Source organism: Priapulus caudatus, unplaced genomic scaffold (assembly GCF_000485595.1).
Source record: "Priapulus caudatus unplaced genomic scaffold, Priapulus_caudatus-5.0.1 Scaffold379, whole genome shotgun sequence".
In the NCBI taxonomy this organism is placed as follows: Eukaryota; Metazoa; Priapulida; class Priapulimorpha; order Priapulimorphida; family Priapulidae; genus Priapulus; species Priapulus caudatus.
Window position 1 is genome coordinate 49,336 of NW_014577440.1, and position 26,460 is coordinate 75,795.

General features: G+C 39.0%; 1 protein-coding gene across 4 annotated transcripts in view; it reads right to left on the minus strand.

Moving 5' to 3' along the window:
• Positions 1 to 270: 270 nt before the first annotated feature.
• Positions 271 to 26,460, minus strand: part of LOC106809719 (band 3 anion transport protein-like) — a 48,117-nt gene continuing 21,927 nt past the window's right edge. Inside the window, exons 3-27 of one of the 4 annotated variants that reach the window (XM_014812893.1) lie at positions 20,865 to 21,030; positions 20,615 to 20,751; positions 20,091 to 20,444; positions 18,667 to 18,715; positions 17,847 to 17,915; positions 17,449 to 17,518; positions 17,123 to 17,268; positions 16,636 to 16,799; positions 16,333 to 16,513; positions 16,066 to 16,201; positions 15,820 to 15,891; positions 15,289 to 15,315; positions 13,745 to 13,856; positions 12,667 to 12,859; positions 11,358 to 11,488; positions 11,014 to 11,224; positions 10,449 to 10,646; positions 9,206 to 9,354; positions 8,203 to 8,397; positions 7,409 to 7,762; positions 5,748 to 5,914; positions 5,266 to 5,519; positions 4,882 to 5,051; positions 4,477 to 4,647; positions 271 to 4,023 (exon numbers count right to left, since the gene is read on the minus strand). In XM_014812893.1, the coding sequence (XP_014668379.1) occupies positions 3,943 to 4,023; positions 4,477 to 4,647; positions 4,882 to 5,051; positions 5,266 to 5,519; positions 5,748 to 5,914; positions 7,409 to 7,762; positions 8,203 to 8,397; positions 9,206 to 9,354; positions 10,449 to 10,646; positions 11,014 to 11,224; positions 11,358 to 11,488; positions 12,667 to 12,859; positions 13,745 to 13,856; positions 15,289 to 15,315; positions 15,820 to 15,891; positions 16,066 to 16,201; positions 16,333 to 16,513; positions 16,636 to 16,799; positions 17,123 to 17,268; positions 17,449 to 17,518; positions 17,847 to 17,915; positions 18,667 to 18,715; positions 20,091 to 20,444; positions 20,615 to 20,751; positions 20,865 to 21,030 (3,957 nt within the window). In that variant the 3' untranslated portion in view covers positions 271 to 3,942. Of the gene's footprint in view, positions 4,024 to 4,476; positions 4,648 to 4,881; positions 5,052 to 5,265; positions 5,520 to 5,747; positions 5,915 to 7,408; positions 7,763 to 8,202; positions 8,398 to 9,205; positions 9,355 to 10,448; positions 10,647 to 11,013; positions 11,225 to 11,357; positions 11,489 to 12,666; positions 12,860 to 13,744; positions 13,857 to 15,288; positions 15,316 to 15,819; positions 15,892 to 16,065; positions 16,202 to 16,332; positions 16,514 to 16,635; positions 16,800 to 17,122; positions 17,269 to 17,448; positions 17,519 to 17,846; positions 17,916 to 18,666; positions 18,716 to 20,090; positions 20,445 to 20,608; positions 20,752 to 20,864; positions 21,031 to 26,460 lie in introns of all 4 variants that reach the window. The other 3 variants (XM_014812895.1, XM_014812892.1, XM_014812896.1) reach the window with 3 other exon arrangements.

A 26,460-nucleotide genomic window follows, 5' to 3' on the forward strand; every position in this document is an offset into this window, starting at 1 on the left:
TAGAGACTAGAAAAATGGAAGGAGCCGAGTCCTGGGGAGCGCAAGTTGTTGAATATATTAAATTATCTGTCACACATACACGCGCATTTATGCATTCATTATTAATATACACTTATAATGAATGACTACCACAGTTTTGATTATTCACTAATTCCCTTGTAAAATTTATGGTATATTTTGGCGCTGGGAAGAATAATTCACTATTCTTAGCTGACACAGCCACACACAGCATGACTCCTCTAAACTATTTTTTTTTTAAACAAAAACTAATTTCTATTCAATTTTAGGTTAGTTTTATTAAAACATTCACATAAACACCTTAGCCAGTCATCAACATTTAAAATGTACTGCATATACTATAGTTCCGCACATGTAAATGAGCGCTATGGGATATAGTTCACACATCGTCTTTTCAAAATTGGTAATCATCGGGAATCATATTCATGTTTTTATACCACAGAAAAATCAATACACACGCAATAACCTCACTGAAATACAAGAGAACCCTGACGAAACCCGCTTCAGACGTCTTACATCCTTCGCATGACACGTCAACACAATACAACATGACACGTCAAAACAATACAATCTTCCGTAACTGAAAAAAACACGAAAGCAAGTAATCAAATGTCCAACATACACACGATAACCGAGTTTGCATCTATCACAGCTCACTTCTTATTCGCCCCGATATTATGCACACGTATTTTATTTGCACGTATTTTATAGTCCAATTTGATGAAGCTATGGACTCATAATAAAGACGTTTTAAGACTGTATGTGTCATAGTACAGGTTCTACGTGAACGTGTTCCAATATACATGAATAACCCATACACAACGCTAAATAACAAGAATATATATCTTTCAAATTAGTTAGTAAACAATCCATCATTGTTCCCGAATTTAGAGAAGCAAGTTAATTGTGTTGTGCATCTATTCCTTCTCATTTTTTTCCTGCAAAGAACGATTTGATCCTACCATTTATACATGCGTACATTATTATAGAAATCACTGGTAATGTTAGAACATACAAGGTGTGCTGGTGTTAAAACGGATTGATAACAGGTAGAATATGAGCAACTTACGTATGAATAAAAGATTTACTACTAATTTAATCTATCTATACCTTGGTATTTGTTAACGATAAAACAATTGTGATTAGCACACATCATATGCAATATATACGAGATAGATCTGTACTATTAAGTTTCGACCATGCGGTCGAGTTAAAAAAATCTTATATATACGTATTGAGCGATACAAATCTCATACGAATGATATGTTAATACAGCGACCACGCCCCGAAAATAATTGCACCATCGCAGTGCTATCTGACACGCAGTTACGGGTCAGATGCAACAGGTACCAATAAAAATTACTCTTTGAACACACAATCAATCACACAGATGTACACGTGTGCACAAACCGGCGGATACAAGAACACCTGACATACGTACTTACATACGGCGATCACAAAGTACAACAGTGAGCACCCATCCCATTCCTTACGACGACCTAGTCGTTCCTCGGTCATTATCTCCGTCTGACGGCATAGCGAGCGATTAACCAATAATGTATTAGTTAATAACCTAATAAAGCAGCAGGCATATAAAGAATCACAGGCTATACATTACATCAAGTCCATAATACTATTACTATTATTATATTAGATATTATTATGGGGTCTTCATATTATCTGCGGTGTCTGCAGCGGGCGGATTCGCGTCTATCGCTTCTGATGTTACTGAAAACTACACTAGAGCAATATCACAGTTTCTTACAATTTGACATACAAGGATGTACATTCAGTTTATCTACAAAATAATTGTTGGTCAGCATCTGACTGGTAAGAGAGTTTTTCAAAGTACATGCAATTTTAATGATATTGCTATCAGAAATCTATACTACACAATATATGAAAAGAAGTCAAAAATCGCTTAATGAAGTAGCACAAATACATTTCGAATGAATTCAATTCAACGAACCGTTTCTCTCCGTGGAGTAGAAAAACGAGCATAAGAAAAAATACTCAATAAATTCAGAGCGGAAAAATTAAGTAAGATATTGCAAAGGTAAAAACAGAAGCGCTTGCTTCTATATGTCAATAGTTTGTTGAGCTACACTATAAACGAGACAGCCAGATTAGCACTTATATACTAAAGAACATTTCACATATATCCCCTAATCAACGAGTATATTAAAGCGAGTACATCACTTCCATTGAAACTTCTGCACGGCATTTTTATGCCTGTTATGTACAAAATAATGATAACATAAACATAATAATACTTCCCAATTCGCCATTCTTTTCAACTACTTCCAACATGTGATACAGCTGTCACTTACCTTAGGAAAACGTTCTACTGGGTAAGAGATATGGAATATATTTTGTGTTGATTGTACTTTGCAACAAACATTTCTAATTTATGAATTTTAACATGTGACCTACAATCGTGTTAATTGAACGATAATTATATTTATATTAGTATTAATTAGTCACGCTACTTGTCTCTACGCTCTTAACTAAACTCTTCAGGTATGTATCATTCACACTCATAATGTTTATGGAATTATAAATGCAGCTTTCTGCTACAGCAGTCAATAATTATATAAGTAACATCATGATGTTTTTGTTTATCACACAGCAAAACGTAAATACTAGCGACTATATAGCAAAATGTAAATGGGAGCAACTATAAATCACATAAAATAGAATATGCGAATTTCACAAACTCTATACCATATTATAACAGCTAATATATTAATTCACATATCATGGCAAGTGATACCTATATTGATTCTGTAATTACTATACGAGTGCAATTTTTTTTTGATCGAAAAAATATCCATCGACACAGCAAATCTAAACTAATCCATTTACTAGGATGACATCACATTCTTACTGAAAAATATACTAGATTAAGAGCATAGAACCCCTAGTAGTTACACCTAGTTTATATGCTCCTGATAGATTGCCAACAATACAAGCAAATTTAAGCTACACACTACATGCCATAGATGAACTAGACTCGCAACATGCCAGGCTAACCTTGACATAACATTGGCAATTGTTTACAGTTAAGCTATGGTTAAATTATATGCCACGTCCGAAATTTTGTAGTTCAATATTCACTGTCAATGGCTATTTGTTTACAATGTCAGTTGCACCAATACTACAGTGCTGCCCTTAGTGGAGTTGCACTAGTTTTACAGGAGTTTTTAGTCACGTGCAATATACCAACAGTACTCCAGATTTAATTATTTAAATAATTTAAATTAATAAATTAATTTAATAACAAGAATTGCAAAATTAGAAACACACTGCCAGTTAGAAGCTTGTGAAAATGGAATTCAAACGCACAACTTCACCTGATCACTAAAAGAGCAGAAGTCTACCAGACTGGCAGAGTTGCCACCAACGATACAAACAAACAATCAATTTAAAATGATATCCAATGAGTACTGAACTATAAAACAGCATACGTTGCATAATTATTTAGTAAACGGGATTGATTTAACTGTAAATAATTCCTAAATCAACATTAAAGACATTCTTTAAGAATATTAGGCACAGCATAGCATAAACATATAAACACACCACACATGCACACTGCATGAACACACCACCAACTGCAAAGTGCTACTAGCTGCCGTTTCACAACGAAATCGAATTCCCTGCTCAAAAAAATATCACGTAGCAATTAAAAAATCACTGGCCGGTTTTAAGCCAGAGTAATTCACATTAATCACACCATACAATAAGGCAATCTGCCATAACAATTTGTGTGTCAGCAGCTGCATACTTACAACTAATAGCACAGCTACACCCACAAACAGCAGCACAGCTTGCAGGCACGAAACTGATGACAAGTTCACAGGCCCACAGATGTGCAATTCCCTTACGCACAAACACTTAGCCGTTTGTGTCAACGTTCACGCCCTAAATAGCCACGTGGACTTGTTCGTAGAAGTCAAGCTCATCTTCTTCTTCATTTGCTGAGTCCAGATCTTCCTTGTCCAGCTGCAAATATAATATATCTCTGGCCATTAAAGTGGGGTACATTCAAATTAGGCAAGATTGTCAGTACTAGTTGACATTTTACACAGATATACGAGACACATTTTACTGTTTGGCACATTAACATAGAACTTGTTCTCAATATTCATGAAGAATACTAGGAAAATGCTGACAGTTAACCGAAATTAAAAATACTTTGTGTAAGCAACATTTAAAACAATTATTTTTTATGTGTAAATCTAACTGTAGTGTAAAGAGAGTCTTCATGTAAAACATTTAGACTGAAAATAGGGAGACATTTAGGGTTACGATTCCCAAAGCAGGATATACTGCAGTGGATGCATGCTGACATATTATCTCTATTCATAATCCCTGTTTGCTAGAAATTCTCCTCTAAGCGACCTCGTGTAATCACCCTGTCCCATTTACATGTAAATTAGTTTTTAACCAACGCACCTCTCCAAGTTCAGCGCTGTCAAATATGAATTCGATGGCTTTTCGAACAGCCACCATTAGCAGCAGTACAAAAGGGAATGCCAGCGCCGCAACTGATGACTTTACTATCCACAGAAGGGCCATGCAAAGGATCTGGATGATCGTAAACATGTGAATCTTGAATGTTCGAACCTGGATGATAAAAAACACCAAAAACAAATGTTATTCATTATAGTTAAAAATGGGGCTAAATAAACAGTTATCACAACTCAGAACATAACATTATAACCTAGTTCAAATAAATAAAAACGGTATGTCATGAAAATGTACCCATAAAATATTTTCACTATTAAGCAATAAACAAGTGCTAATACGTCAGTCACTGTAGCACGAAGTAAAGTTTTTCATTAAGATATAAAGCTTTACCTTCTTAACATAACCAACATCGGGGAAATGTTTGCCAGGTTTAAACAACATTTTGAATCTGTCAACAAGCTGAATCCCCTGGAGTGAACTAATTCCCATATAGAGGAAGATTCCAAACAGCACAGCCTCTGGTACAGCATTCAACACTGGTCCCATCAAGACACAAACACCTGCACAACAGAAAGTTACATAAGATTCACTTGAACACCACAAAGGTATAGATAACCGATCCCAATTTCGAATTTAATTACTATTCCGCTCAACGATGATGTTATTCATTATGTGATCATTATGTCGTCTGGTTGATTTATCTAGAGTTTACCAGGGATGGAGATGCTAAGTCAAGCAGTGTTTGAACGGCAAAACCTTCATGATTACACCTACCGAGCAGGATGCTGACTACAAAATTCGTCACTCGCTGTTCATGGACGTGAACGACTTTCGGTTTGTCTCCAGGTGCGTGCGTGCGTGACATGACTGTCAGCGAAGACCAGTGAGCAACAGAGCGGACGGTGGCAGCGCACATCCACGGAAGACCGAACGCACCATTAAGAAACGTCAGTATACCGACAATGAACATGTCCATGTGATAACCGGTCCCTTTCTTCAGACATCTGTCCTTTTTGTTAATGATGAGGCTAAGAAATAAACATAAAAATTAATTGAAAAAACAAACGATCGACAGGGCCTCTAGATCAATCTCAGAAAAATATACTGCCCATCAATTGAATAGGCTCTACATAACTTGAGGCCTATCTAATAATTTCACTATAGTTACTATGATAAAACATTAATTGAATCAGACGCCACTTCACCATAACAAATGTTTATAGCATAGAATTATCATGGCTTTTTTCGGTACTTACGCAGAAATCTGGAAATCCATGAAGACGAGAATATACAACATCAATGAGGGAATGCTAGCTGCAAACATCAAGTACCACTCAAAGTGGATATGAATGCCTAGAGGGTTAATTATCCAGCCACGCTTTTCGGGTGCTGTCGGACTGAACCCTTCTGGCACGTAGAGTTTCTGCGTTAAAACATAAAATATATCAAAATTAAGTTGACAACTTTTGACATTATTCATTCCATAAGTTTTTTTCAGAATGTGTATATAACCTATATCAAAATAGTGGCGTTCAGACTTAGTCCCACATCTATATCATATCTGCCTAAATAAACAAGTGCCGCGGAGTGACAGCGCTCATCTAACGTCTACTGCGGTGACTCTGTAGTGGAGTGGTGGGATTCTAGTAAACCCTGTTAGTCCCAAATGTGTTCACATACACACCGAAACAGTGGAATGCACAGGGTTGGTATCAAGAACCTTCTCAAAGGAATGTTCTTTGGGATCGTTATGAAAGTTGCCACGAGATGGCGCGTACGTTTAAGTGTCTTCAGATTAAAGATGGAAGCTCCCATCGTACGTAGTAGCAACAACTATTTGCAAGACAGAATAGGTAAGCACTCATCCATTTACCTACGCAAATCTACAGGCTGCAATAGAGAGCTGCCACCTGTAACCAATTAACGCAGGCAAAAACTACACAGTACCCCCACCACATGCACTGGCAGTGGCATACGTTACATGTAACATACTGACAGTACAGAATGCCATAGAAATTATACGATTTAAGGAGCATAACCCTTCTTCAACCAAATTTAGCTTTTGAAATTTCACTGTGACATTGTAGCCTCATACATCCAGGCATGTATAGATTCTACTAGCAAACCCGGCAGTCAAATTCTTTCTAACAGACAGTAAACAAATCCATGTTTAACCCTCCTCTTGAGGGTCAAAAGGTTATCCGACACTTGCTCTTCGCATGTCAGCAGAAGGTACATTTCATGGTCCTTTCAATAAAGCCATAAAAATGCTAGGTCACCGCTGAAACAAAAAGGTTTTTCAATCGCTCCGTCAGACCATGTCCTCAGAAAATGTCTAAAATCTGCCCTGTGCCCATTGACCTTTGACCTGTGACCTCCAATTTCGGCACAGTGATGGCTTTTCCTACCATGATGCTATACACCGACTATCACGAGCCTAGGTCGAGCCGTTTAGATTTGTGCCGCAATTCTGCATTTCCTCCCTATACCTTAAGTTAAGGAGTGAATGTTCCTTCTTTTACACCTCTTGACCTTTGACCTTTGACCCTCAGCTTCGACATCCCAACTCGTTTTGACGATCCCCCCCGATGTGCCGAATATCGTGACCGTACGTCGAGCGGTTAAGATTTGTGCCCAACTGTTGACGGACGGACGGACGGACGATCATGCAATTCTACAAGCTGCATCTGACTTTGTCAGATGAGCTAAAAATTCTACTTGCATACACACACGCATACACAAATACTTTATTTGTATGACTTATTTTTGTAGACTTATGTTCAAACAGAGCATGCAACGTAAGATTGTGTGATACCTAAAAAACAATTAGAAAACGAACACGTTTCGTGGCGATAAAAAACATCTATGTACAGGACTTCATTATTCTGAATGAGTGAATTAGTGAACACTACATTACCTCAGTGTAAGTTTTAGTGACGACTAGTTCATCAATGGCTGTCATGACAGCAATCGCTATCGGAACACCAAAGTCCCCGAGTGCACGTCGCAGACTCCTTCCTAGAAACTTGGAGTTTCTGAAGTTCTTCAAGTAGTTGGCCAGAAAGAAAGTGCCGAGCATAAACACAGTACTCATCAGTGCTGTGTTAGGCTGGTTCTTGATGGGCTCCTGTGAGAGACGCGAGTTCAGGTCCGTGGCATTATCTGATAATGTCTCATTGTTAACCGCTGTCTCATTAGCAAACATTGTAGCATTATCCAGTGATTCGTCACAATATTCTTCCAGCGACAACAGCGGATGGTCACTGTAGATCTGGAATAGAAACACACAACACCAATTACAAGGCAACCACACAGTTAGTTCACTCAGTAACTCACAGAAATTTTTGGAAAAGAAAAAATCTGTCGCTCATTCAGTCAATCAGTAGTTAGCATTACTAGCTTGTACATACTACATCTAGCATCTACGTCTGGCATTTACACTTCTTTTGTTATTGAACAAGACACTTTATCAGCATTTATTGTGTACAACAAGGAGCATAGCAGGTATCACATTCAAGCCAAAAATTAATAATAAACATGCCTAACCACACTCTCCAACAGAAACTTGTACGGTGATCAATACCAAAAAAGATTATGTGTATAAATGAATAACCTTGTTACCTACTTCGTTTTGAATATGAATTTTTTAAACTACATCTTTAAATTAAAAAAAAAAAAACATCTTAAAATACCAGACAGATTTTAGCATACATGGTACAGCTTCTCAAAGCATCCGAAGATGAAGATAAACGAGATGAGGGTGGCGAAGATCTCCTCGGTGAAACGAGTGAAGTAGCGCACGAGCACGCTGCCGTCGAATGCGACGATCAACATCGTCCATATCAGCACCCAGACGCCGATCCACCAGCGCATCACAAGGAATTCATAGCCCTGACTCTCGCAGAACTGCAAACATAACTCCTAGTCGTGAGTCTCACAGAACTTCAAACATAACTCCTAGCCGTGAGTCTCGCAGAACTTCAAACATAACTCCTAGCCGTCGAGTCTCACAGAACTTCAAACATAACTCCTAGCCGTGAGTCTCACAGAACTTCAAATATAACTCCTAGCCGTTGAGTCTCATAGAACTTCAAACATAACTCCTAGCCGTTGAGTCTCACAGAACTTCAAACATAACTCCTAACTGTTGAGTCTCACAGAACTTCAAACATAACTCCTAGCCGTTGAGTCTCACAGAACTTCAAACATAACTCCTAGCCGTTGAGTCTCACAGAACTTCAAACATAACTCCTAGCCGTGAGTCTCACAGAACTGCAAACATAACTCACAGCCACGGAGTATTGTAATTATAACTCATATCCATTGATTCTCACAGAACTGCAAACATAACTCATGGCCCTGAATCTCACATGGCTGTAATTAAGACTGATAATCGAATCTAGCTCGTTATTGCTGTTCATGCTCACACTGATCTTCTAGAACGAATCGAGTACAAGGGACATGACTAAGTCTCTAGTTAAATCGTTACTGGATCAAAACACCACATATCATACTATATTAATTTGCACAAATTTCAGTTGGGAATAGCATGGCCTTTCCATGCAACCGAGTACATTCTTGACTACTATAGCATGGCAGCTGTATTACCATGTGCTTATACAGTACGATGTTCAAAAGCAATATTTTCTCATGACTCAGACTAGGTTAAACCATGGAGATTTAACTAATCAAATCATGCTTTAATTATACTTACACTAAATAAGCTGTATTCAAAAACCAGAATTGGACCTGTAGCACCAAGTATGAGCAGTGGTTGACAACTAAATATACTATATATAAACCCATCAAGGGCTGAAGCTGCAAGCATCTCTGACACTCCCATCCACTGGTCTGTCCGGTCATCTAAATCAATCAGAACATACGTTGCAATATTATTAATATACTTTACAAAATATAGATCTAGGTTCACTCATGATACAATTTGATGATATAACTACTTCATATTAAACACAAAATATATTTCATGATATAATTACTTTAAAAGTGACATATTAATAGCTGTTATTATAATTAAATATTACTATATAAGGAAAAAAAGTACATATATAGAATCAAGAGCATATAAAGAAGGAGAGCGTACAACGGTAATATGCTGAAACCATGTTGCAGTATTAGTCGAATTAATAAACTTTCCCCGTTTTATTTTTGACGATTCGATTTATTTCAAACACTGACTAGACATTAGTCAGTACTGCGACCCACTCTCGAAGTGTGGCCAGTATGTTGCTTCCGGTCGCCGCTGTGTAGCGCTGACTCGATACATTATGACTACAGCGTTACTACATCCAGCGTAAGGGGCAGGTCATCACCATGGCGATAAATAATAAGACGTTTTTGTGGAGTAATGGCTGCGTCAATGACTGGAAATGCGAGAAAAGATAGTAAAAGGAAAATAAATTTCATTGTCAATAAATGACGGAAACACGCGAGGTTTCCCGAAACTATCGCCAAAACGCGAGTCGGTCGCAGTACTGACTAATGTCTAGTCGGTGTTCGGCGAAAATACCAGATTTTCACCGCTCATTATCTTAGCGTAGGGGCATCGTAGGGACATGCAGTTTGTTTTATATGAACAAGGTAGGACAGCTGATCAATAATACTGCAGCAAAGAATCGTCAAAATAAAACGGGAAAAGTTTATTAATTCGACTAATACTGCAACATGGTTACAGCATTTTACCGTTGTACGCTCTCCTTCTTTATATGCTCTTGATAGAATGTTAGTAATCATAACGATTTAAAATTATAATGGATAACATGCTGATAAGCCTATCTATACAGCTACATATTAGCAAACATGCTAGAAAGATTCGTGCACACCATGCCCATTGTTAAGATGTAATTAACCCATTCAGATTCAGAGCTATCCAATGTATATTACCGCAAAATATAAAATTCACTCGAAAATTAAACGAGGTATGTGAACAAAGAACCTACTCATGACACCTCCAAATGTAATCGCAGGAGATAAACAAGCGAAGAAGATGAAAATACACGTCGCCAGGCACTGCATGTTGAGTGCATCGAGCAAATCACCCTTGTACATTGGGTAGCGATGCTTGATGTCGTTGATCACACCACCAAACAGGCGACCGGTGCGTTGAAGTGCATCTGATGGCTCAGGTTTATCTGCAGCTGAAAATATCGACATCGAGTTGCCGACGATACAAGTGGGGAACATTTCCTGTACTTATGCCATAGACTCATAGAGACTACCATAGAATCATCGTTCCTAATGACTTTAATCACACTGACAACATGGCGATTAAAAGAAAGACACAACTGTTGCAATATCACATATATATATGCACACACACACACACACGCATATATATATATATTCCATATAAATATGAAGCACGCAGTAATACATTTTGACATCTACTCATTGCACGTATTTTGTTCATCATTCAATCATCAGTCTAAACTTACCTATGTAGTATATATTATGTATAGCAAGAACACATACAAAGCTGATAATGACAGTTTATTTTCTTATTACCTCCCTGTTCCTTTGCCGAAGGGTGGTGTCTGCGTTCCCTCTTTCTTGCTGCCTGCTTGACCATCTGTTCTTTCTGCATTTCAGCAATGCCCAGCAAAGTTTTCTTATCCCATTCGCCAGGTGGTAGCACAGTACTCGTGTCAAGAAACTCATTGATGGCTACCAGTATATCTTTCCGGTCATCTGCTTGATAAGCCACTGTATGGAAAGTCTGCATAACAGAATAATTTTACATGACAATTACATTTACAGCGCCTCATAGCTTTTCAAAGAAGCAATCATGATTGTAGACAACGACTGTAAAAGCCTAACAGGTAAAGACACTTTAATGGAGATTTACTCACTTTGTTGGACATAAGGGTGGCAATGGATCGACCGACTTCATGGTAATCCAGCCCACCTTTTACCGGACCAAGCAGAACGAAGATAAACCTTGTGGGGATGTCAATCTCTGTTAGCTGAGGGATGACTGTCCCTATAAATATGCAACACAACTTTCAGAAATGCAGACTGCATGAGCTACAATCCCAGGAATGTCAGGGTATAGAACAAAAAAACAATTAAATGATCACACACTACATGAACATAATTTGGTCATATAATCAAGCTATACTTGGTATACAGAACTTCAGAATAATTTAAATGATATTAAAGGGATACTTTCCTCAAGAATTTGAGAGTATATTATGATAGTAGATTCATAAATAATAGCATATACCTACAAATTTCTATAATTAAGCATTCACGTTTGTCATAAAACAATATTGAATTTTGAAATCTTCATTTTTGGGCGCTGACTTGACATCCGCAATCAAGCTGCCACCCTGAAAAAGTTGTGTGCAATTCCTTTTGTACGTTACAGACTGAGGGCTAATCACAAAAGTGCAATTATATTCATACTTAATGCTATTTAACCGAACGATATTCATTTTAGGACAAATTCATCTATATTATAACTGAAACTAAGTGTCGTTTATAAGATATTGCAATCCTATTGCTCTTAAATTAATAAATAAGAAACACCCTCGGTCTGTAGCCTGCAGCCGAAACGTTGCTTTGCGCAACTTTCCCAGTAGATGCGCTGCCAGTGGTGCCACCGTCGTTGTAAGCAACGGAATAGCCATCAGTTTTAAAACATTAAAAAAAATATTTCTAATAAATATTGAACCATAATTTTCACCTATCTGAAAATATCTGAAGAACCTAGAGTAATGTATCCCTTTAAATGAACAAACCTAATTCCTGAATACGTAGATATAGGCAGGCAGACAGACAGACAGACAGTAGACAGACAGACAGACAGGCAGACAGACACACAGTCAGCCAGCCAGACAGACAGACAGACAGCCAGCCAGCCAGCCAGCCAGCCAGCCAGCCAGCCAGCCAGCCAGACAGACAGCCAGTCAGACACACAGACACACAGAGCTTTACATACAATAGGTGTATTAATTTGTATATAAATTTTGGAAAAAAGTATAGTACATTATAACATCAGACAATATAAATAACGGTATATAATATTTCACAAAGGCAAATAAGGATATTTACAAGCAAGGTTTTACAGTACTAGTGCCTTCAACAAATTTATAATGTATAATTAATAAATAATAATAAAGTATGTAATTAATTGTTGACAAATATAATTTAATATACCTTCTGCTAACCGCACAAAAGCGATTGTAGGTTTATCAAGGAAATCTACAGCACCAACGAGAATGGCAGATGCCTCAGCACCCTCTGGTATTTTTCGCCTTAGCTCAGCTATCTGTTTACTGTTAGCTGCTTCCTGCTCAGTCTCTCCAAGTTTGGGTGAAGAAGCTGAATGAACAAGGTCCTTTTCTACCAGCTAAAAAAATAATTAAACATTACTTACGTACAAAATTCTAAGAAGAAATATAGGACAAAAATATACTATGCAAAATCATGCGCACCATCACAAAATTCATGGTGCTAAATCAGGTCCGTGATGTAATGCAGAGAATGTAAGATTAATAAGTAAAGATGCAAATAGCTAGTAATAGTCAATTATACATAGAATAAGAAATAGTGGAGATGGAAGTCTTTGTCTAAACGACATTCGTGGGCACTGCGACACGCCTATGACGTGGTAGCCAATGAGAGAGACAGAGGCGCTTTATTGGTCAAGGCTTTGTCTACCGCTGACCACGGATACGGGACGGGCCAGCCAATGAGAGCGGCCGAGGTGCCCCGCGTGACCAGACCGTAAGACAATGGAGGGGACGCGCGTATTTAAAAGAGAGACGCCTTTGTGCGCGACCTGCTCAGTCTCTGCCTCTCGCTTCTGATAGGACCAGACGTATAGTATCTTGCGTGTGTGAGCATCTTATCCGATAGAATCGTAAGTTACGTTTCGTGCCCTGGTTACCTATGTACACGTAATCTGCCTTGTTCATGGGCGTATACGTTAGTTTAAGTTATTGTTATTAAAGATGTGATTGTACTCTAAATACGTAACTCACTCTTGAATCATTCATATACGCATATGATAGACGTTTAGTAACAAGCATATACGCGTACCATTATACGATTACGATAGTACAGTGATTTAGAAGACCCTTTTTTTTTAGATATTTTTCACCTCAAAATAATAACCAATAAAATGCCTACAATAACTTATACACAAACAGTTAATAAAACAATGGAATAAATATTTAATGGGTAATGAGTAAAAAGAATAAAATAGCATGTACGTCATGGAACTCATTGATACCTTTTCCTGGTTTTGCTCTATGTCAACTGCCACTGAATTCTCTTTCTCTTTATAAGCTGAATGGGTATCTCCATGATGAATGTACTTGTCCAGCATAGACCCTATTGATGCCCTGTGGACAAGTATATAAATATCTATCAACCTCTAGTGTGATAATGAACAATATTTGTAAACGAAACAGATGGTAGACTGGCATCATTGATGATCTCACTCCAGTGACCGCTTCCAAGGCAGAACAAGTCACAACCTTTCTTGAATTGACTAAATAGTTTTTAAAGAAAAGAGAAAAAAGAGAAAGAGGACTTCATAAAAAAACTATATGGTTACACGATTAAAAGGAGAACACTAATGTAGCGTTCAGCATCTTTCTTTGTTAATACAGGCTTTGATTTTCCTACATTAATTGTTTATTTAAGTAATAAGAACTTGATAATTACTTGACCGTGACATACACTCATGAGTAGAATGATGAAGTTTTGCTTATTCGGAATTTTTAAAGTTATTACTTCAAAGCAATCACATTAACCTTAATATCAAGATTATCCTATCATAGCAAAGATATATTGCTGAAAGTGTAATATGGAAGCAAAACAAGCATTTAAGATTGACAGTTTATCCTACAGGAGAAATAAACAACAATAAAATTACATTTACTAAGCACAGTACACTCGTTTCTATTACTTAAATACAGTATGCAATGTGTCGATTTATATCATTGTTACGAGTGATGTCAGCTAGAGCTAGATTTTTCAAACTGCCAGGAGTTAGATGAGTTAAGAGTTATCTTTAGAAATGATAACTATCACACTATACATTATACATCAAGAGTACATAATAGGAGATATATCATCTCCTATTGTGTACTCTTGTTACATGTAACAGCAATATGAATAAATTAGCACTGAAGTTAATGGTGCATCCTTTTTATTGCTGTTTATGATTTCATACATCTGTATATAATAATTGGCTGAAAAGGGTAGTACAAAGAAAGGGGAATGCATGACTACTGTCTAAGTTGTTTTCAAAACGGTTTACTAAAAAAGTGGTGACTCAAAAGCTGCATACAAAAAACGTAAGCTAAAAGCAGTGCTTACGCAAGCATTCCATGCTGTACCTTCTCTGTTTAAATCACACATCTGTTAGGGTCAAACCAATTTCTGCCTGAACATACACGTGTATTTATGTTCGTGAATTAAGATTATGCATGCATACCATACAAACAATGTTATTCCTGTTTTAATTATGTTTCATCAACTTTTGATTTTGAAAGTCATTGTGAAACTGTAAAGCCGTTCACATTATTTCACAGACAGTTTTTAATCAACAGTATTTTAACATAGACCTGTAGATGTCATGCCGCATTCAACGAAGTTAGAAAATCAACAGGTGACAATTAAACTAGTTTCACGTGCTCGTATACTGCTAAATTTAGACTGGATATTATCAGGAGTGAATAATAAAATATTCTAAGAATCTATTATTATTCAGTCCTGATATAATTCTACCGTGTCTATATATTTCACACATTAACAACAGCAGCTTACCCTCTTGGCAGGAACTCGTAATGGCCGCTATGCAAAACGTCAAAAGTGACAATATACTTATTTGAAAATGGCATGTGGCCAAGAAGCGATTGGCAAGGTCAAACATATAATATTTAATAATATAAAACCTCAAGTAAGAAATAGGCAATGGTAAGTTAAAGAGAAAAAAACCACAGGCAAGACCAAAATCAGCACTTCTTTACGCAACTGATTTGACTGAAACCAGTCACAATGATTGGATTCTTGGAATATATCCTCTGGATTCTGAAGTGAAATACTTATTTAGTATGACCTAAATAATCTCTAGTGACCTAAATTGCCCTCTATGTAATACCTGTATTTGTGTTGTAGATTATAAAAACCATTTCACCCCAATCATATACCTGGCAGGCCTAGCATGTTATCTGCTAACACTCTAAAATCACTCTTTTGAGGTCTTTCATCTTATGCTACATCAAGATATTGTTATCAGATAGTTTATCTCATGAATCAATAGACTCTCTTGTAAGAGTGACATATAATTAAACTCACTTCCTTCCATCCAAAGACGTGAGATTCTTCATAGAGAGATTTTTCCGAATAAACCCAGCTTCATTCAAACGTCTGCAACATACAGAAATACATGTATTATATTTAAACTTACACACATGTATTATACTAGCAAAATGTAACAAATATATTATATATCATATTATAGTGCCCATAAAAAATTTACCTAAATGTACCATTTCAGGTTTCACTTAGCAACATATGATTAGCACGCCAAGGCCAACTCACTTGTGTTTTAGCAAGAGTGCCTTCAATACAGCACCTCGGTCTTCTTCTCGGATCTGGTCCGTGGTGGACATGTTGTCTACCACACGTGTGGCCACACCACTAAGTGTAGTCTCCTCAAGGTCAAGAAGCACAGTTCCTATTGAACAAACATCAGCACAACTGACCATTGAAGCTGCACCTCCCATTGGTGAAATAATATGATCGGGATGGCAATGGCATTTTACGGCACCAAAACAAAAGCGCTTGATTTTATCGCAGAGACTGTACCTAGCTCAAGGCACTTCCTAAGCTCCAGCAGACTGTGGAAGGACAGCGAGGGAACGTGCGGCTTGCCCCAACGGTCGGCCGCCTCCTGGATATCTTCCTCAAACTTGATCCAACGTGCCGTCTCCTTCCACGTAGTTTCATTGTCCTCCCCAACTATTAGCTCATCGAGTTCAACGAAAACCTGCAATGAACACTCTATGATACAACACGACATGGCACAAAATCCAGAAAGAGTGGCGAGCGAGTGCTCTGTGTAATCGTGGCTAACCGACATGCAGTTTTAAGCAAGCAAGCTTATGTTACCTCGTGTGGTGAGTGGTCGTACTTCTTCTTGGTGTAGACGGGGACAATTGTTTCATCCTTGCCCACACCCTCACCTCTTGCTGGGTGGATAATAGATGCTACTGAGGTCTTAGCTTTGATCTTGCGTCGCCGTAGCCCTCTCACGACTTCGTACCTGTGCGCTACTGTACATGGTGAAGGAAAAAAGAGAAATTAAGCTGTTGCATACCATATGTGTACATATCACGGTATATCAGTGTACATGTGTAGAACTTAATTAGATCTATGTGTGGCATGTGTGGAACCTAGACGTACCTATGTGGAATCTAGCTTTACACGTGCAGAACCTAGATCACTATGAGTGGACCCTATATCTACACATGGAACCTAGATGGAATCTTTGGACCCTAACTATACACGTGTGTAACTTCGTCCTACGCTTGTGGAACCTAGATCTACAGGTGTGAGGCCTGAACCTACACGTGTAGAATATCTCATATACACTTACTGTCATCATCCTCATCGGTTTCCTCGGCATCTCCTGCGAACATGCGAGCAGCCATGCTTTCCGAACGAAACATCACCTCACTGCCTCTGCACCTCCTCTGTTCCAAGCTTACTGCATTATCCGTCTTGCTGTGACGTCGTCCCTTGCTAGAGAGGTGATATATTATGCACTGGTCACAATAATTTGGTAGAGTAAAAATGATCAGAGATGAGGTCGATGTACAATAAAGAATACTACAAGTTTCTCAGGAAACCATGTCTTCTCCACTGCAGCTAATTTACAGAGACAATCTCTTTTCTAACGACAGCATTATACGTGCCACATACCTATGATCATACACAGGTTGTGTTGATCCATCACCCACTGCGTCAGGGATATCCTCCTGACTCTCTACACCTATACACAGAGGAATAAAAAACAGCAAAACCTTACTGTTTCATGAGAAAAAAGTTCACTTCTGTATTAACTACTGCTGTTATATTTAACAGAAAACATTTCCACGAAGATAAAGTATATTCATTTATGTATAAAGGCTAGGGATGTCTATATACCATCCAAAATTATCTACTAACATAATTTTTGCAACGAACATTCCTGCTTATTTTAGGATTGTATTAGGTAATGCACAATAGTGGACATTTTATCCCTAAAAAATAAGTGACATAAACTTAATGTTTTAAATTAAAATAAATGACAATTGAAATTTTAAAAACACGTTTCATACCAAGGCTAAAGCAGACTTGTCCTTGATCCGTAGACTGCCTTCGATTTGTTTTCGAATCATCAAATGAAGCTGAAAGTAACCATTTCATTTCAGAAAATTATTATGCAGACACTCTAACAAGAATAACCAATGCACTAGCTGTACAGTAAAAATTCTATATAAACAATGATTATGATCAAACAGAAACTAAAATAAGGAATTGTTGTGGACAAAAATGTAGAAAGTTAACTAACTCGCTGGGCCAGCTTTACTTGGGGAGTTTAGGGATTTGAGATTCTTTTGTGACATCTCTCTACTCAGAGTACATGGGAAGATTCCTAGACACATGACGCCCAATATGAGATTATGTTAATGCTAGGCGAAGGTGGACTCAGTATAGCTAAAGAGGAGAGGTCACAGAGACTAAAAAGGAAATACAACTAGTGGCACAAATGATATAAAAGGCAATTTGTATTTTCCACTTATCACTTTCTTCAAGAGGTGTCCATCATGGAATTGTATATTTTTCCACAATAGCTTATAGCCAATAACACAAACCACATACAATACTATAAGTGAACGTTTAATTTAAATTAAATGTATTATTTATATGGGGTTTACTGTGATATGCTAAAAACTATTTGCAATAATTACACGGAAAGACATCTTTAATATGTGGCTAGTATTTTCATACCAAAGCTTACTTTTACACCATACAGATGGAGCACGGTTGTATACACCTAACATACTGCTAAACACGTGTTGTCAACCTAATCAAACTCAATGTGAAATGAAGCCGATATGTTAACTGTTTAGGTTTTTTTAAATGATATATGCTCACCTGTGGACGGGCTTAATGGCATCCCAACAGCCTCCTTAGAACCACGGACCTAGAAACATTATTAAAAGTATATATACAGTTGCATTGTTCATTGAATCTAATGAACAATGAATATGCATCTATGCAATATGTGCACGATATATGCCAAATTCCAAGACTAAACAAAATGTTAACCCCAACACAATGACATGCTCTTCTCTAGAATTGCTAAAATATATTTTTTTTTAACTGGATATAGACAGGATATATTTTGAAAAAAGGGCATTTCAGTTGTTCTCGATCAAACGCCGTGATATATAATTTTAATGTATATGACAGACTTCTTAGTAGCCAGGAGGCCAGCAACTAAGATAGTCAAAGCTACTCAACCTTCCAATGTGTGACTTACTTCATAGTGGTGTAAAAAATCACTACTATAGCAATTTTTCTACTAGGTTAAAGTGATTACGTCACCGTAAATAGTAAAAGTAAAATTCTGTAAGTAAGTATAGTAAGTAACAGTAAGTAATTCTGTTCACTTTTTATGGTTAAATTCCTGCATTATACTTCCTACTTTACTATATTGTTCGATGTAAACATACACTCGTGACTCATACATAGCCTATAGCAAGCAATTAATGTCAGGATAATAATATCAAATCTTCCAGGTTTTTTGGATTTTTAACTAGCTGAGAAACAATCTTATCATGTAAGAATTTGACGATACATTTAGTCCCATTAGTATTTAGTTTTAATGTAAAAAAATGGCAACAAAAATTTTAAAAATATACACCATAGAAAATTTGTGACGTAGTCAATTTAAGCACCAGTTTCCGAGAATTCATGATTCTGATCTGTATTTTCGTATCTTACTTTCATGATCTCAAAACCCCCTATGACTGCTTGGCTTAGCCAAGACTTGTTATGTCACTCTGCTGCCTACTTTTTTGTCTTCTACTCTAAATGTGGTTGAAAAGCCTGCGTAAATGTGGTTCACAGCCAATGATAATTAGTGAAACAAGGCACAACGGTACTGTGACCACTTTATCCTACTTAACGGGAAGCCATGCAGAGCATTGTACAGTGTTAGATTAAAGGGAAAATTAATGTGTATAGCAATACACTTCACATGCATCTGGGTTCTTGAATTATGAATTTTTCCTTTGACATTTATACTTTAACACAATCAATATGTTGTTGGCTCTGCAGACCATGGATAGATTCTGTGCAATAAACAATCAGCAGATCTGAGTGTGGGTATGACACTATGTGCGAGTGCCTACCAATGATAGTTGACCAGCTGCACACACAAGTGTTCTTTTTCTTCACGCTAGTCTATGCTGCTGTACTACACTATACCGCCAACACATCGGTTTGTTGTTCCACACAGCTGTCGTCACACTACACGTTGTCAGGCATGACGGTCTCACACAGTTAGCGCCTACCTCGTTGCCATGATCCTCAGGGCCAGAAAACAAAGGCTTCATCTCCTCTACGTCGTCAGCTCCCAACTTCGCATCGCCGCCCAGATAGTACTGCGCGGGCTTCTCGCTGCCGGTGCTCGAGCCCCTGCGCACAGCACCACGCGTCTTCGCGGGGAAGGCCAGCGGCGTGTCGCTGCCCGTGGACAAGACTCCCTCCGGGGATGCGGTCGTCACATCCTCACTGTCATCATGGCTAGAGAAGCTGTAAGCTTGTGGCATTTGAGGGTCAGAGACCTGCCCTGTCTGGCGTTTTCTACTATCACCAGCACTGTCCGGCTCTTGGGCTCCTCCAACTCTGTCAGTCTCGTCGACTGCCTGAAAGCGACGTTCAATATTAGGCAATACTAGCAACTAATTTTAATCTCTTTAGTTGATAATTTGTCAAGTGGCAGGGCAACAAGTCAAATCGATCGTCACGCTGTTCAGTGGATTACTAACCAGAGGTGGGTTGGTTTAGCTAGTGATAGATTAATCAGTACCAGCACCTGGGTGTCGTCATCGTCAGCCTTCTCGCCAGGCTTGTGCTTCTTGCTGCCCTTGTGCTTGTGACGGTGATGGTGAGTCTTTAATGTCTTCATCGGCTGATGCATGTGCGGGTATCCGTGCGTATCCACCCTATGGGCTTAATGTGACGACAGCAATGAGAAGCGCAAGATTTAGTCAAAGATAGAAAATTTTGTTATCACTACACTATCATACATGTTGCTCAATATGGTGTAATCTATTTAGGCTTACTTTTGTAGTCTTCCTCCCCATAGTGATGGCTGGATTCTGGAACAGCAGCGCTATTCCTGTCCAGTACATCAAACCTCTCAGCCGGTACGAACATCTTTGCCATGTCCTCATCCGTCGCATCGAATGATTGTGCGGGTGACGGCGAAATGTCATCGTCATACACGATCTGTCGGTGAAATGTGACCTCTGATGTTTGAATCATAGAAAGTAATCTGCATGGTTTGTTCATGGCATTCCGCTATATAACCTAACATGTAAGCCAAACTACGCAAATGCTACAAGAGAGCCGATTCACTCACGAATAGGAAGCATAATATATGATTGTGAGGAGAAAGATCATTTTGAGGACAAAATAAGCAATGATGATATTCTGATGAAATACAGCTACTTTGAAGTGCTATTAAATGTAAATATAGAAAATTTCATATTGCCAATATAGATTAAAAAAAACTAGCCAAGTGTCATGCAGAGTACTTATAAGTAAAACCAAAACTGAACAACCACTGCAAAAAACTAGCAACTTATAACTAATAAATACATAAAAAATCAGATTGACAATCGACATTTCAAATAAGTTATGATTTAAAGTTAACTTCTTGTAGCTATCTTCAGGGTTCTCCCATAGTCATTGATGCATATCGGGTCCGACATGCCTTTAAAGCTGAAGCTAAAGTGAGACATCCCATAATTCCTCTGACCTTCTTAAATTCCCTAATTGACAATTTACTTTTGACAATCCCAACACAGTCATGCTATGTTTTCACAGATTGATATGTACATGTCCAATAGTTTACCTGTGTATTGGGGCCCCTTATGAAACCCGTAATGGACACCAATTAGTACACCCCCATCCCGGGTCCTCCCCCGTCCATCTATAAACGATAAGCTTTCGTATATTTCGGAGGAGAACCGTGTAATATAATACTGTTTAGGAAACACAATCAAAACACAATAAACTAACATGTTTTTCCATTAAGCATTTTATTTTATTTGCAGATGAAAAAAATCGATTTCCTTATTCCTATAGATGACATCATTTGGTTTAGTATTTTAAAAGGATGGATATTTCTATTTTATAAGCAAATATGGAAGGAAATTAGAAAATTTCATGCTTCCATCCCTCTGACATACACACACGCACGCACGCACGCACGCTCAACACCGACACACACGCACGCACGCACGCACGCACGCACGCACGCACGCACACACTCAACACACCGACACACACACGCACGCACGCACGCACGCACGCACGCACGCACGCACGCACGCACACACACACACACACACACACACAAAGAATAAAAGACCTTTTAATATTTTCAGTAACAAATTGTGAAGCATGTAGTTATTTAAAAAAAATTTGTGCTAAATGGCAGTTACAGAGAGAACGCAAGTTTAATGCACCTTTAATTCGGACATACTTAAGAAAATACCCGTTGAAGTTCTACCAGATGGTGCAGTCATGTATTATAAACGTTTAGTTTAATGCAGATGTTGACACTTCATCTTATTATACATCATGTGTGCATATTTATACAAGCTCCACGAATATCTTTATTATTTTTTTCTGTTAAGCTCTATCGGCATAATTAAATGACAAGAGGGTGTCAAAACGTTGTAAAATCGATTAAAGATTAACTTGAATGCAAAATGAGGGTTGTTTCATGAGTGATGTGAGTGACGGTGCTGGCAAACACCGATGTGCAACTCTTGGAATACCAAAATCCCATTAACTTTAATCGGATCTTGATGATATATATGAGTACTGCATCGCATGATATATACAGTCACGGTACCCACCTCCACCGGTTTCTCTGAAACATGAGCCTATCTTGGCATGTAATACCTTGCACTGCACTGGCAGATATTAATTGTTAGGTTTTATGAGTTGACATACTCAGGAAGCTCTGGATGATGGGAAATTTGATAAGATAAGTGTCTAGGGACCATTTAGTTCAGGTAGGTTTACACGTACCTATATTCCGGTGATAGCAGGACCTGATACCGGATTTCAAGGGAAGAAATGGTTTATCTTTAATAGTTTATTATATTTTTTATAATTTTTTCAATTTTTTCACAAATAAAATTTCCCTACAACAAAATTGTACACTGTAGGAGTCGCTGCGTTTTTAACTCACTTCTATTACGTCCGTTCGTGACTCCGTATTTACTTGATGAAGGGGCAATTGTTGTGTAAAATTCTATATTCGGCGTATCGCGTGTCGTGTGCGTGCGTGCATGTGTGTACGCATGTGTGTGCGTGCGACCGTGCGTGTGTGTATATGCGTGTGTGTATGCGTGTGTGTGTATGCGTGTGGGGGGGACGGGGTGGCTGTAATCTAATATCAGGAGCGTATAATGACAAATATATATTTGTCATTATACGCTCCTGCTAATATGTATGTGCGAGTGCGCGAGCACGCGTAAACATTTGCACCAACATTACATCAGGAGTGTATAATATTATCAGAAGTAGATAATAGGGAACTTCTGATATTATAGATATCTATATTATATACTCCTGATTATATCAATAAGTATTCCAGAGCAAGCAGTTCTTTTGGTCCACACGTTTTCTGAAGATACTCTCCCACGCTAACCACGTCTTCTCTCACCAATACTGGCTACCCTCTCTACTCTCTTACACACTGTCCAACGCAGTCTACGTAGTTACTGCTCACATAATGTCCACGTCCTCTCTTACCAGCGCTGCCTACGTAGTCACTGCTTCTCTCTCTAAGCTCGCATAATGTCCACGTCCTCTCTTACCCACACTGTCTACATAGTCACTGCTTCTCTCTCTCTAAGCTCACATAATGTCCACGTCCTCTCTTACCCACACTGTCTACATAGTCACTGCTTCTCTTTATACTAGCTCACATCAGTGTCCACGTTTCTCTCTTACCCACACTGTCTACGTAGTTACTGCTTCTCTCTCTAAGCTCACATAATGTCCACGTCCTCTCTTACCCACACTGTCTACATAGTCACTGCTTCTCTCTCTAAGCTCACATAATGTCCACGTCCTCTCTTACCAGCGCTGTCTACATAGTCACTGCCTTCCTCTCTAAGCCTCACATAATGTCCACGTCCTCTCTTACCAGCGCAGTCTACATAGTCACTGCTTCTGTCTCTAAGCTCACATAATGTCCACGTCCTCTCTTACCAGCGCAGTCTACATAGTCACTGCTTCTCTCTCTAAGCTCGCATAGTGTCCACGTCCTCTCTTACCCACACTGTCTACATAGTCACTGCTTCTCTCTATCTAAGCTCACATAGTGACCACGCCCTCTCTTACCCACACTGTCTACATAGTCACTGCTTCTCTCTATCTAAGCTCACATAGTGTCCACGTCCTCTCTTACCAACACTGTCTACATAGTCACTGCTTCTCTCTATCTAAGCTCAGATAGTGTCCACGTCCTCTCTTACCCACACTGTCTACATAGTCACTGCTTCTCTCTATCTAAGCTCACATAGTGTCCACGTCCTCTCTTACCCACACTGTCTACATAGTCACTGCTTCTCTATCTAAGCTCACATAAGTGTCCCGCCCTCTCTTACCCACACTGTGTCTACATATAGTCACTGCTTCTCTCTCTAAGCTCGCATAGTGTCCACGTCCTCTCTTACCCACACTGTCTACATAGTCACTGCTTCTCTCTATCTAAGCTCACATAAGTGTCCACGTCCTCTCTTTACCCACACTGTCTACATAGTCACTGCTTCTCTCTATCTAAGCTCAGCATAGTAATCCACGCTCCTCTCTTACCCACACTGGTCTACATAGTCACTGCCTTCTCTCTACTAAGCTCGCATAGTGTCCACGTCCTCTCTTACCCAACCTGTCTACATAGTCACTGCTTCTCTCTATCTAAGCCACATAGTGTCCACGTCCTCTCTTACCCACACTGTCTACATAGTCACTGCTTCTCTCTATCTAAGCTCACATAGTGTCCACGTCCTCTCTTACCCATACTGTCTACATAGTTACTGCTTCTCTCTCTAAGCTCACATAGTGTCCACGTCCTCTCTTACCCACACTGTCTACATAGTCACTGCTTCTCTCTATCTAAGCTCACATAATGCTCCACGTCCTCCTCTTACCATACTGTCTACATAGTTACTGCTTCTCTCTCTTAAGCTCACATAGTGTCCACGTCCTCTCTTACCCACACTGGTGTCTACATGAGTCACTGCTTCTCTCCTATCTAAGCTCACATAATGTCCACGTCCTCTCTTAGCCACACTGTCTACATACTCTACTGCTTCTCTCTATCTAAGCTCGCATAGTGTCCACGTCCTCTCTTACCCACACTGTCTACATAGTCACTGCTTCTCTCTCTAATGGCCCTGTCACACATTGACGCATTTGACAGCGTATGCCGGACGTATCAAATTTCTCTAAAACGCTGCATACGCTGAACTTCGATGTGTTTTCTTTCGAATTTTGCGGCGTATACATTACCGTATTCATAACGCAGTTGCGACGTATACTTAGCGTAATGTAGTAACGTATATGGAACGTCGATAACTTATTAAGATAACTTATACGAACGAATGCTTAGCGTGTTGCCGGCGTTTCACACTTATGCCCAACGATAGTCTCACTTGTGCATAGCGCGCCGCAGCGTATCCGCCGACGATCACTGTGTCGTAGCCTATAAAAAGGCTGCCCTCCGACGATTCAAATCATACACGCACTAGACATCACAGGTACAACATCACCGTCGCAAGTATCAACATGCCAATAACATTTTTATATACATTCCCCTAAACGGCTGCCAATACGCCATTATGACGCGGTAGCCTGTAAGTTACGAAACACGATTCAGTAAGTTCTGTGGTCGTCCGAACATGCTCGAAATACGTCTACATACGTCAAATGCGTTTGGAGATAAGTTGTATTACCATAGAGTTTCAAAAAGACGGTTATCATCAAAGTTAAAATAAGTTTTGCGTACGGCCAGACATATCTCGACGTATTTTGCCTTATGAGTATACTTAAAAGCTAAGCGTTGGTGAACCGCTGTGTCAAGGATCGCATAACTTTACCGTACAACTTATGGCCCGCGTATGCGGGACGTATGCGGCATACGCGGCATACGTCGGAAAGATTTTGAGCAAATGCTCAAATTTTTAGCATAAGCTTACCGTACTACCACGTAACCAGCGTGCTTCAGCGTCCTTCAGCGTCTTCAGCGTGCTTTCAGCGTGCTCTTACTTAATAACAAGCTTACCATACTTATTCGAGCGTAACGGCCAGCGTAATTCACCAATATTTTATTACGTCCGCATAGCTCGGCTAAAATCGTCAATGTGTACAGCGCCATAAGCTCGCATGAGTGTCCACGTCCTGCTCTTACCCATACTGTCTACATAGTTAACTGCTTTCTCTCTCTAAGCTCGCATGAGTGTCCACGTGCCTCTCTTACCGCCACACTGTCTTCGTAGTCACTCGCTTCTCTATGCTAAGCTCACATATAGATGTCCAACGTCTCTCTGACGCAGCGCTGCTCTACGTAGTCACTGCCTTCTCTCTCTCTCTAAGCTCACATTAATGTCCAGCGTCCTCTTCTTACCCAAAATC